Source organism: Plectropomus leopardus, chromosome 5 (assembly GCF_008729295.1).
Source record: "Plectropomus leopardus isolate mb chromosome 5, YSFRI_Pleo_2.0, whole genome shotgun sequence".
Lineage (NCBI taxonomy): Eukaryota > Metazoa > Chordata > Actinopteri > Perciformes > Serranidae > Plectropomus > Plectropomus leopardus.
Window position 1 is genome coordinate 17,523,709 of NC_056467.1, and position 13,563 is coordinate 17,537,271.

At 38.4% G+C, this 13,563-nt stretch overlaps 2 protein-coding genes across 8 annotated transcripts in view; both read right to left on the bottom strand.

Moving 5' to 3' along the window:
* Positions 1-4,611, bottom strand: part of arhgef12a (Rho guanine nucleotide exchange factor (GEF) 12a) — a 45,383-nt gene extending 40,772 nt beyond the window's left edge. For 3 of the 6 annotated variants that reach the window (XM_042486388.1, XM_042486387.1, XM_042486386.1), the window contains exon 1: positions 3,219-3,516. In XM_042486388.1, the coding sequence (XP_042342322.1) occupies positions 3,219-3,250 (32 nt within the window). In that variant the 5' untranslated portion in view covers positions 3,251-3,516. The other 3 variants (XM_042486389.1, XM_042486384.1, XM_042486385.1) reach the window with 2 other exon arrangements.
* A 4,184-nt stretch (positions 4,612-8,795) lies between these two features.
* tlcd5a (TLC domain containing 5a) lies at positions 8,796-12,648 on the bottom strand. 2 transcript variants are annotated; one of them, XM_042487098.1, is made up of 3 exons: positions 12,338-12,648; positions 9,920-10,123; positions 8,796-9,491 (listed from the first exon to the last, which is right to left on the bottom strand). In XM_042487098.1, the coding sequence occupies exons 2-3, from the start codon at positions 10,113-10,115 to the stop codon at positions 8,959-8,961; spliced, it is 729 nt and encodes a 242-aa protein (XP_042343032.1). In that variant the 5' UTR covers positions 10,116-10,123; positions 12,338-12,648; the 3' UTR covers positions 8,796-8,958. The 2 variants fall into 2 exon arrangements, with proteins under 2 accessions (XP_042343032.1, XP_042343033.1); XM_042487099.1 differs by lacking the exon at positions 12,338-12,648 and adding an exon at positions 10,269-10,306.
* Positions 12,649-13,563: the final 915 nt, after the last annotated feature.

A 13,563-nucleotide genomic window follows, 5' to 3' on the forward strand; every position in this document is an offset into this window, starting at 1 on the left:
GTATAACAGTTTCAAGATAAACCATGGAATGACAATTGATGCTTATCATACTTTGTACAGTTTTGAAAATGCAGCTGAACTGAGAATCTCACAATCATTTTAGGTATTTTCAAAAAGGAAACTTTTTCCACATACTTCCACTTAAAAAAGGGTTTCAAGTTTCAATTACAGTGATGCAATGTTTATTCAAACAAAAAAACTCTTCTCTCTTCTGTGTTTATTTAAGGGTCATCATAACTGATAAAACCAAAAATTCTGTAATACTGTGATACCATGAAAGCACAGTATTTTCTCAGCCAGTTATCATACCGTGAAAATTTCTCATTATTGAAACCCTGTATGTATAAAGACTGAATGAGTGATCGCCTAATCATTCACATAATCAACAGCTGTGTTAAAAAGAATGATAATTAATCAATAACAAACGTGTTAGTTGCTATCATATTATCATTAACTAGCCAGAGACACAATTTCACACTTAATCTCCAACGAAAACAATAAAGACATCTGCTGCTGCTCCAGCCAGCCTCCCTGAATGTACCTGACCTACACTGGTGGACCTGGAGAGGAGCATACATCGGACAGCCAGTTTGCTCCCACTAAAAGCTATTGTTTACTATTAGTGATGTCACCAGCACCACTTCCCGGGAGGGCCTCAGGGGGGGTGGGAAAAACGTGGAGATCAGCAGAACTCTATGACAAAGAGCTAACAGCACACTAAACTGACCCATCGGCTGGCGGCCCAACCCCAATAGATGCTGGATGCATGCTCCCACCATGGCCAACAGAGCAAAAACAAAATGCAAAACACCACACATAGGGGGAGAGAAAACAGGGACAGGGAAATAGAGCCAGACTTGAGGTGAGAGGGACAGACAGACAACACCATTAATCAATAAAGTCATTATCAACCACTGTGGAAAACATCCTTGAAAATTGCTGCGCTCTAGACAATCACTTATGTGCAACACAGGTAGAGCCAGTTGCTTGCATAGTCTACAGACTACTGTCACACTGTTCTGCTTTTCTTTTTTGCATTAACATGATCACCTGCATCACGCTCTACTAGTAAAAACTGTGACTTTTAGGAAAGGGAGTGTGTGACACAAAAACAAACAGATGAGCAAACAAACTCTTAAGAGAAATAAGACCACATACGTTGACTAAAGGGAAGATGACTTAACAACAAATTTGTGGAGCTCAAGCCTTCACATGCAGCAGCAAGTCTGTGATGACCAAATATTAGGGATGCCCTGATCGGATTGGTATCGAGCCCAATCAACACATTTTTAAATTAAACGAGATTGGTTGTTTTGAGCATGCGCCCCACCCGATCCTTTGTTTAAGTCTGCCGTCTAGCAGGTGTCGTGAGCGGAGGGCGCGATTTGTTGCAGATATTCATGTTTTATTGTAATGCTGCTACTCAGTTAAGTAGACGCAGTTTTTTTCATGTTCACCTTCAGCTGCTTCACCATTTTCAGTGGAATTTTGATGGATTTTTATTTGTTGTGACTGGGAATATAAAAGTTAAGCTATAACACCACCACTGTGAGGTGGAATTGTGATTATATTACTCATTTATAGTGTTTTGTACTTTTATTACAGTACTGAACTAAATGGATTTCAGAACAATTTTAAAGACACAGAGTTCTTTATTTTGTTGAAAAATCAAATGCTGCATTAAGTGGAATTGTGATACGAACCATATAAAAGTGTTTTTAGTCGGTTTACGTTCTTATTTTTGTAAAAATAAAATTAAAAAAATGTTAGGAACTGTTTGGATGCAGACATTTCTCTTGCATTTCATTGCAGAGCTATTAGACTGTCGAGCATATCCACTGGATTAATTTTAATGACTTTAAAGTACTTGAAGTGTGCATTGTGCAGCTGTATTATCCGGGTAAATACAAGTAATGGACCGCTACTTGGTATCAACAGATACTAATATCAAATCACTGATGATTGGGATCGGGGGCAAAAAAACTTGATCGGGACATTCCTATCAAATATACAGTATGATATGCTGCACTGTCAAATAGCAAGCTAACAGTAGGTGCTTCGTGGCTTTGGGAGTGATTTATGTGATTTACTTATCTTACCACCATTTGCATTTCCACACGCCTCAGCTGCAGTGATTGGAAAGCCATAATTTGCCTATAAAATTAACTAAAGACATGGTGACATCTCCACCGGTTTAGTACCATGCACGTTATTGTGATAATACGAAAACACAATAAACAGCACCACAACAGCAGTTGGTGCCAGCCACTGTTGCCATCATTGCAGTGGGGGAGGGGGGTCATGTAAAATGGGGTTGGGCTTTAGCCTCCAGCTTGGGCCCTAGCCAGGAGGATATCTCAGATCCCAACCTGTGCAATAAAGCTCCCCTCTGCTCCAAATCTACCGACCACATTCCACTGTATTGGCCTGCTCTCCTCATAGGTATGTGGGCTTCAGGTGGGAAGGCTTGACGTAATGCGACTTCTCTGTTTCGCTGCCAGAGAACTTCAGATTGAGAATAGAAACCTCTTTATTCTCCAGGTGCAAAAACACACAGGGGAATTCATTTTTGTAATGACACAATAGCACAACACTGACAACTTATATCACAATGGATTAGGATGACAGACTACTGCTTCTCTACCATTTAGTGTGTTCTTTAGGCCATGACACATTATTTGGCTCGCTGGTCTTAGCAACAGTGTGCAATCTTTGACAGATGCCTTAGATAAGGTGATTAGTTGACGAAGCTGAGGTCTTGTCTAAATCCAGAGATTGTTTTAATAGGTGTAGGAGAAGGTTAGCTTGACAGGCTTAGAGGTAATAGGGATGTTGAAAGGTGTACAGGGATCACAGACGACTGTTCCCTGGCACACAATCAGTGGCAGGCCTTCTCAATCCTTGGACAAGTACTACTTTAGTGTCTGCAGAGAACTCCATTACCCATGCTGAGATCAGCAGAGTTTCCATCAAGATCTGATGTCCTGCCTAAGTAATTAGAATGTATAACATGCTTATTACCGAGCACAGCACCACAAAAAAAGTGTTTTACTTGGACCACGAAAAACCTGACTGTGGGTTGTGTTTTATATAAATATCATGATCAAATCAAGAAACTTTTAACAAAATGTTATGTTTTATCACAATGAGAAGTCAATTTGTGCATGTGGAGTGCAGACGGTGCATCAATAGGATATAAAAGTGGTTGTATACTGTACCTGTCAGTAAAGCTGGACTGTGTGTCACTCATTGGGCTTCCGGTTCTAGATTTGCAGCAAATTATATCCGATTAACATTTTCCAGAGTGTGATGAGGCGATTTCCTGGAGTGTCCTTCTCTGGCATTCGTCTGAAGTGGGCAAGGATTTCGAGAAGGATGTTGAAAATAAATGACTTGTGTGACACAGTTGTGCTGTTGCAATGCTCACCCAAAGACTAGATGAAACTAAATATTAGTAATATTCTACGTTTTTACCAATACTCCTTACCAAGAATGAATAATAGCAAGGAATCTACAGTGCAGACCTTAAAATATAATCGGGGCCTCTGTCGTACTAGCCTTGCAGTCAGATGATATCCCACCCCGGCTATAAACAATATTTTGGCAACAAAAATAAATATACTGCGTCAGCTGGTACAAGTTGCCGTGCATGTGTATGAACTCCTTGTGTAAATCCTCTGCATTCACATCCCGGTTTTCCGCCGGTATGAAACGTGTTAATAATATATATTCCAATGTAACAGACACCTTGGCCCTGCGATGTAGTCCGTCTGCCACCACCCCAGCTCGGCTGAATGGCCTCGGATCCTCTAAATGATCTTTGAAGATGCTGGAAATTCCTCCAGTCCCATTTGGTATTCCCTGCTCCCAGAAATGCCTGTCTGCGGCTGTGGGGACGACTCTCCCGTGACCATGAGAATCGCTCGATACCGAGTTTAAACGACCCGTGTTACAAATTAGCAAGCAGCTAATGTTATACCGGTGAACGATTTAAAAAAACAAACGGGTTAGATGGTCGACTAAAGTAAAAACGTCTATTTTTTTTTTAGAAAAACCTTTCTCACAGAAAGCTGGCTGGCGTTGAATCTCGCCAGCTACCAGCTAACAAAACAGATGAGCTCTTTCAGCAAAAAACTTTGCTTCGTATGCTCTTGTTTCGAGTGCAAACTAAGCAAACTCCCGTTCACAACAATGAGCCGGCCAACCACCGAAATATATATATACAACACGGCATGAATGTTGACTGGCTTGCGATATGTCTCCGTGTTATGTCCTTCAAAAAGTCTCCTTGAGGAAAGAAAATCCAGTGAAGTCGGTTAGCACAGCGCGACGATCCTTGACTCCATGTTTCCAGAATTCAGTCGTTTCTCGGCAGAATTCCCGTGGATGGAAGCAGGCTAGCTATGTGGCCAGCTAACGGGACAGAAAGTATCACCAGTCCGCTGTAAACAACGACAAAAAGCCACCGAGGCGCTTAAAACTTTTAGCGAACACCAAACGCTTTTTTTTTCCAACGCCGGATGTTATTTGTACAAGGATATAACTTGCGGAAAGGTACCAAAAATCCCACTTTCTGCCGCTAGCAACGCCCTAGCCAGCTAGCTGTTGGAGTCCAGTAGCGCTTCCACTAACCACTTCCGCCGGGAGATGGGAAAACTCATTTTGTTCCAGCATGTTTGGGAACACTGCTGCAAAATAACCCGAAAATAATAACATAACATAACATAACAATAAAAATGATACAACAACTGAAGCTACTACTTGTAATAGTGTCGTAGTATTCATTTATGCAGCGGGTTATTTGATTTACTTTTTAACTGTAGATTATGAATAAAAAATAAAATGTATATATATAGAACTTTCCCCGATTAGTCAATGAATCACTCAGACGATTGACAAGAAATTAACGGGAAACAATCTTGATAATCGAATCACTATGTTATATTTTTCAAAATAGCAAAAAATGATATAATAAAATATAAATTAATTAAAATAATAAATTATTGCTTCCAGCTTCTCAAATGTGACGATTTGCTTGTTTCCTTGAAGACATCACCTTAGACCCTGATGGACTTTTTTTTTTTTTTTTTTTTAAGTAATTGATAATGATAATATATTTACTATTTTAAGCCCAAATATGTACACAGTTAGACTCTAAGTAAGATGTTATGTTTAGGCTTATTTGTTGATTAAGTGATTGGTTGAGTGAAATTAATCAGCAACAATTTGTGCAGTAGATTAATCATTTAAGTCAAGTATAACTGCAAATGGAAAAACATTCTTTTCAGTTTTGGCTATATCATTGAGTCAAATATCTTTCGATCTTAAACTTGCAGGGATTTTTCACTATTTTTTCACTAACAGTGGTATAATAAATAGATTAATTGATAATAGAAGTAATCATTAGTTATAGCCCTAATTGTTACGATATATATTGCATTGTTGTTTGCTTTTCCGTAACAGGGAAACTAGTCTAAAACAGTTTTGAGCAAGGAGGTACTTTCCTTCAGGTGGTTGATTAAGCTGATGATTATGTCTGTTGTTGAACGATTATTTCATGGTTTTCATGGCTCTCAGCCAGTCTGTGGTTGGTCTGTGACCAGGAGAATGATCATTATGTTCATTATTTAAAGCTCACAGTCCAGTCCCTTGTCCACAATCCACAATGGGACACTCCTATTCTGATGAAATCCATGTGTGTGTGTTTGGTGTGTGTGTGAAAGAGTGAAATAGACAGAATAAAAATGCAAAACTCTGGAGGCTCGCATTCATGTTTTTATATTTGTTCACTTTTAAATGAATCTAAACTACTCTCAGTGAGTCTGTGTAGACAAAATTGCAACTGATGCAATCAATATTCACTGATTCCATTAGAAGTCCACTGAAGATGTTTTTCATTACTGCACATTCGCATTTTGTTTGCATCTGAGAAAAGAAAATGCACTTAAGATCACAACATAAGTAATGCTATAATGAAGGATAACATTAGGTGTGGGTTGTAAAAGGGTATTTTTTTGCATTACCTTTATCAATCTGTCCATATCCTATTTACCTTTAAACATATTGTAAACATCAGTGAGATATGTGCAATTATTTACCTTTGCTGTCTCTTGATCTATTTTGTTTGTTTTAATATCTCCACCTATTTGGCATAAACGTATGAGGTAGTGCACTCTATGCTATTATCTTCACTCTGTAGTGCATTACAGACCTATTTCATTATTTATGTTTCTGCAAGCTGACACTAGACTGTGCACTACAATATATGCAACACACTGTGTATTACATACAGTAGCATACACAATATTAAACTCTGTGTGCTCCAAATGACTGAAAACATGTATTTAACACATGCGTGTCATAAACTGTTACTGAAAAGGACAATAAAAATCAAACTGGACAGTGCCGATGAACTACAAATAGCATGTGACATGTTACAGATGACTGTGCAATAAAAATGCAATTGCCCTTCTTTTAATGTCTTTATTTTAGCATTGCCAGATGACTATCCTTATATATCCTCACAGATCTTTCATATGTAATTGATATGACACCATCATGTGGACAGTTAAGGTAACTTCAGTCTCAGTCAAATAATTCGTCTGAGTACCTGTGGCATGTGATGATGCAAATGCAACTGATACTTTACTTTGAGTTGAAATGTTGTTGTTTAAATTTTATTTTAAAGCATACAAACAATCTATTCCATACGAAAGATGGTTCATTTCTCTTATACTAATATTGGGGGGGTTACAGTACGGCACAAGACAAAAAACCAAACAAAAACATTAGGAGAGTACATTCACGTACCTAAGGCACACACCAGTTAGATTTTTACTTTCTTGGATATAATGGGGATGCTCAAGTGATCCTTAACAGTGGCAGCAATGTAAACAGACTTTATGAGCACAACGAATCAAATCTCAATCAATATAAATACAGAAACAAAGGAATGGTAGGCGTTTTAGCACATAACTGAGGGCATCCATGTGCACCAAAATAACAAGATATGGTCATGATAAATACACAGAAATGAAGTCTGAGCACGAAGACGAAACCTGGTAGATGGTAACTTTAAAGGCGTGGAACATATCCAGTCATGGCGCAGGCTAAATTGTAATATTCTTTACATATCACAACCCACATGCCTTTATTCTGTAATGCACTTGTGTGTTCTGTCTGGGCAATATGGTTGAAGTCAACATCACAAAGTTAAGATGAATATTTTTCTGATAATTAACATGATTATGGCAAATGTAGGCAAAATCACACATTAAAGACTAATACTCACACATAAATTAAAAATTAAACAATTTTCTGTGTGTTATTGTGTTTGGAATGAATGAAACCAAATTTTGAAAAAAAGATATAATTTAATCATGTTGACATGATTTCACTGACAGAGCGAGAGAGAGAGAGATTGAGAGACTTGTGTTAAAGGAGCAGTATGTAACATTTAGGGGGATTTAGTGGCATCTAGTGTTGTTATTTGTTAAAGTGGTTTCATCTAGAAGCCAAATTAACAACAGAAGTTTGGTCCAAAACAAACAGACTAGGTGATTTAAACCAGTAAAAACAGTTTCATGTAAAAAAAAAAAAAAAAAAAAACATGTTTTTTCAACCAGGCTTGTTATTGAGGGGCTGTAAACTATGGTTGCCGATGCAAAAACATGAATGGCCCTATCTAGAGCCCGTATTTGGTTTGTCTGTTCTGGGCAAATATAGAAACATGGAGATGCAACATGGCCATCTTTGTGGACAAAGACCCACTCCCTTTAAAGGCATAAATGGTTATTATATTATATTCTGTTTCTGCCAATATATCCCCCTAAATCCTACACACTGGACCTGAAGACTAAATATAAAAATCTAAAAATGTAGGCGCTAGAAACAAAAAGATGCATTTAATGGTGGATAAAAAATAAAAGAAGTGAAGGAGAAGCCAGATAAAGATAGCACACAGATAGCTCACAGTAAATTGTATTGAATTGTCATGTCTAAAAAGACCTCTGTGAGACTGAAACATGACTCCATTAAATCATATTAACTGGGAGCTATCAGTACAGAGTACAAATCTTGTGAAATGAGACACTTCAAATTACTTAATATACTATATAGAGTACAGTACAACTTCTGACATCATCCCACTAAACATTTCAAGATATTTATAGTTGATATAAATATCCAAACAGAGTGCAAAATACTAGCATTACCAGTGTAGAACTGTTATTAAGAGGCTCCTGTCCATGAATCCCTTCACCCGAGGGAGGTAAAATAAATTTAATGCTTCTTGGAATAGGATTTCATACAGCAGACGAAAGCTTATATGAATTGTTATAAACTAGATTTAACAAAGTATTCAAACATTTTTCTGGAGTCCAACTTTCTGGTATGACATCATCTCCCTGAGTACACCTTTCACATCTGTTCAAAGTTTCCCCATTTGCCAAGAAAAAAACACAAGATTACAAGGAAACCACTCCTAACTTTTTTAGAAAATGACTGATCAATTTTCACGAGAAGGAAAGGCATTACATGTAAACTTTCTCTTTCCTCACACTGAGCTTTCTTTTGGAGCAACACCGCCACATATGACTAGGGCACAGTTCACTGCAACTAAAAGCAACATCTGTTCATGTGTTTATCGAAAGTGCTTTGGTTTTCAGAGACATAAACCACATCTGTGTTGTTTTATAAATTAACTGCACACTTCACACAATAGTCAAACATGTTCAGCTGCAACAGCTGCATAAAAAAAGTTTCTTCATAAATGCATAGGTGTTAGACCTTACAGACAGATGTCATGGGATACGTCTCAAAATAGAAAACTATGATGTTGAAATATCCCTTTTGTAATTTCTGTGTAACATATAAAAAGTTGATTTTCTTTGCACTTTCACTTGCATGTCCAAAGTGAAAAACACAGACTCGGACTTCCTTTAGAAAAGCACAAACCAATCAGTCCTTCTTCCCTTCATGACCATTAGCTGCCACTGCCTCCTGCTGGTCTCTCTTCTGTTTGTGCCAGCTCTTGCTCTTCCGAATTGCAAATCGAACAATGTCCACCATAAACACCCAGGATAGAGCGTACATAGCCACTCCCCCACACTTGATAAAGAATCTGGGTCTTGGGGAGATCAGCTCACAGTACAGCATTGTGCCTCCCACAAAGACTCGCATCACCACAAACAGCAGCACAAACAAGATGTCCACAATGTCCCCCAGCAGCGTCCCGTAACGTCCTGTCTGTTTGAGGAACCAGCGTGCCTGCAGGAGGGGGTTGGTGATTTCACTGCCAAAGAGTACCGCGCAGGACTCAATGCCAGACTCCCCCAACCACAGGGTCAACAGGATTCCCAGGATGCTCATGGTGTGGTGGGCCAGCATAACCGGTCCCTCTGTGCGGAAGTACACACACCAGGCCATATCGAAAATAAAGTAGCCCAGGCTCACCACCATGGCACTTATCTGCAGAGGAGTGTTCTTCGTACCTAGCAGCCACAAAAACAGAAACAGACAATTCCAATTTAGCATATTTTATACAAGAACAAACAGTCATGTAATCATCAGATAACATAAACTATTACTGTGACGGGAGCATATGATTATAAGTATACATATGTGGGAAAAAATACTTCAGATTAAGATCTTCATGCAATATAGAGTAAAAACAGGAAAACCAAAATGATTTAGTCACTGCTGGAAGGTTTTTTTCACACTTTTGAATTAAACTGTGCATACTATTAGCTGTTGCAGTAACACTCAGCATTTTCAATAACTTACTAAGCCATGTCGAGCTGAAACGATTAGTCAGTCTGACAAAAATGTACGTGCAACTATGTTTATAATCAATTCGACATTTAAGTAATTTTTCAAGTAAAATGTTGATGTTTGAATCCACAGAGAATAAATGGTCTACCTGGGTAAGTGAAAGGCCACGGTCCATCCACATAGCCTATGTATCCGGTGATGCAGACTGCCAGGATACCGTGTACCAGCGTGACGAGGCGACAGTTCCACTCGTAGCTCCTGGACCCGTTAAAGTTACACAAGATAAAGTAAAGAGAGACCCAACAAAACAGGCACAGGAACGCACCGACCACAACCAGTGCCATCTTCTCTTCTACAGACAAAACAAAGAAGAAAACAGCAAGTTACAGTTTCTCTCGAAAATGTGCCTGTCAGCAATCATCAAGCAAACTTTGTATCACATTACATAGAAAGAGAAAAATGCAGAGAGGCACATCTTGCACTGTAATATCGCTTACAGTAGAAAGAGACAGCATTACCGTCCAGAGACTTGGACTGTGCAATCCTTTGTAAGTGACCAACAATTAGCCTTTGCTTGAACTATAATAGAACTATAGTTGGCTGGCTGAGGGTCTGGTGGGGTGAGGGGGACGTCTCTTCCTCTGCTGTGACGTTTGTACTAGGAGGTGAGACCATGCAGATGGTCAGGCCCACCCTCACTGGACTGACTCGAAGAAAGACTTCAAGCAAGTTTCAAAACTAGATGAGAGGTTACTGGGTGCAGGGCCTCAGACAGTTCTCATTAAATGAAATGTGATAATAACAAATTGTATTGTTGATGTCTGGATAAATGGATGCCAGGATGTACAAAGTGGGACAACTCAATGACACTTAACTGTTTTCCTGGCAGTTTGCAAAATAGGATGGCAACTAGAACTTATTTTCTAAATTAAGCACTTTTAAATACCAGATAATAGTGAAAAAAGCATATGTAATCCAATATAACGTATTTAAATTACTTGTTTTGACCAACCAACAGTCCTAAACCCAAAGGTAATCAGTTAACCATCATATAGCCTATAAGGAAAGCATGAAATCCTCATTTGGCAGGAAACTGTGAATTTTTTGCTTGAAAATTACTGAAATTATTCATCAATTATCAACCATGGCTGCAACTATTATTGAATAATCTGTCAGTTATCTAATCGATTAGTTGTTTGGTCTATAAAATGCCAGAAATGGTGAAAAATGAGGTTCAGTGCTTCACAAAGCCCAAAACGACGTCAACAAAAGTTTTGTTTTGTCCACAATCCAAAAATACTGCTTATTGTCATGTAGTGCAATTACATGGGCATGAGTTACGATCATATTCTGGATATGGTGTTTACATGCTCAAACAGGATAAAACAGGACACTCCAAAAACCAGATCATTGATAAATGTCCATGTAAACGCACTTATAGAGGAGTAAAGTAACGGGAAAATATTCACATTTAAGAAGCGGGAAAAGAAAATTTTGACTTATTTTCTTAAATGCTGAGCTAAATCCATGAATCAATTGTCAAATAAGTTGCCAATTAATCTTGACAACCACTGATGTGTTTTGGCTGGTAATTAAAGAAATCTAGCAGCCACTAACATATTTTACCAGCATTTGACTTGTGCCTGGTACTAATTTCCAACCCTGGTTATTGATGAACTGAACACTGGAAAGAGGGACAACTCATAATCACACTTTTACAAAACTGTTTTCTTTACATAGCACCATCCAAATAAATATGCTACTTATATGATATCACTGACTTTCTAAAATTCATTGTAACTCTGTTTTGTAGCCTGAGTTATATATGGTGCAAACCATACACTTTCCAGGTTAAATAGGTGATATACTGTGGTTGTTAAAAGCTTTTTTTTTTTTTTGAACTTACTTTTATTTATTTTACACATACAAACATACATACATACGCACATGAATTTAACAAACACCAAGGAGATGTATATTATATAAATTTCCACTTGCTTGAGATCCTTAAAACTTTAAGTCTTTTCTTTTCCTTACAGAGTACGTGTGCTTTACAAAATAAAACAACTGTACATATTACAGATACTTTTCAAGAAAGACAATACAACGTGCGAGTATTTTACAAGTGTGAAAAACAACTCTCCCATGAGAGAAAATGAATAAGTAAATAAAAATAAGAATAAAAAGGAAAAATTAATTAAATGCCTTTTGTATGAAAGAAGAGGCGTGTGTTTCTTTTTTTATTTTTAGGTATTATAGCAGGCTCCAAAACCATGGAAACCTGTACCAGGAAATTAATGGAAAAGCAGTTAGCAACTGGCTAGCTGGATTTATGTTACACCCACTAATGTGTACTCCCCCTTTAAGCTAAACCAGCTCCTACAGAGGGCCGCTGATGTTGGCAAACTGAGAGGACAGGACAGCTTATCCCTCCGTTTAAGACGATGCTCTCTCACTGGCTAAGTTAGCTGGATCACTGATGCTAGCAGACTATCCGGGTAGCAAGCTAACGGTAGGATGCTAACAAAGCGTTTTCCTGTGGGACTGATAAGTAAAATATCATTACCTTCACGGTGCACATGTGGCTGTCGCTTTGTTTACATCCTGCGCGGCTTAAGTCCGGTGAAGATATGTTTGTAAAGGAGACGGTGATAGGGTTCAGCTATTTGTTGTCGTATCCGCCGGTGGTCTGAACAGCCTCCCTCAGCAGCATCCCTTCTTTCCCGTTACACTTTACTGGTCGCACGCTGTACGTGCAAATATAACAACTAACGTCGGTAGTTTTTCACGAGAATTGTGCCCTGGTTGTATTTCCCCCATACGCGATGTAAAGATTAGGGCAGGCTTGTTACATATTTAACAGACAAAGCTTGTTTCCATCCTTCTTGATGTGTCTTCCCAAAGGGATGGGAGGTGATCTCATCTTTTTTTTTTTTAACAATGTCGACACCTTGTGGTCAACAGCAGAAATAACATACAAGTTTTCCTCCAGCAAGGTGAAAAAATTGAAGAATCACATTATAATCAATTATTAATACTACAAATATTCAAACATGTGTAATACGGGGAGTATACAGTGGTTGCAGATGATATCTCATCTTCATGACCCACTTTGAAACCCTGATGGCAAGTCCTGCCGAACTGATTTAGGGCTCTAATGGAAAAGGACCCTTAAAAAGTCTGGAATGAAAAAAAAATGGTTTTGTTTGCAATTTATTATTTCATAGTAATGAGTTCCATAACTACATAAAAACCGTCTTAATAATCCAGTTGAAAGACTGAACTTTGTACCAAAAAAAACCCCCAAAAAACTTTAGAGGAAGCTCTCTGATGCTCCTCTCACCCATTGAGGGGGGGAAATGGTTTATTCCGCCCCTGCACTTGGATTCGTCCCTAAACGCAGCTAGAGCACAGTGAGTGACTGCTTATGTCTGTCTGTATTGCCCCAAAAAAGGGGAATCAGGTTTCCAAAAAAAAAAGAAAAGAAAGGACAAAAAGCAATAGGACTTTGTAAAGGACAAAATTAAAAGGTGTGTGAAAGAGACACATGGATCAAGGAAAGAAGAGCAGGGATCCAACAGAGACTGCTTTTGAACTCAGTAAAGCATCAAGTAAATATTAGATTCGGGGGATCCCTGGTGGGCAAGGGTTTAATGAGCTGTTTGTGTAGTCACAACGTTACCACCTCAAGTTCAGCCTGAATCCTTTAGTTTTTTATTTTTTTTTTTTAATTTTTTGCAGCTCTGTGCTGTAGATTCATGGATGGATTACTGAATGGGTTTACCAGACTCC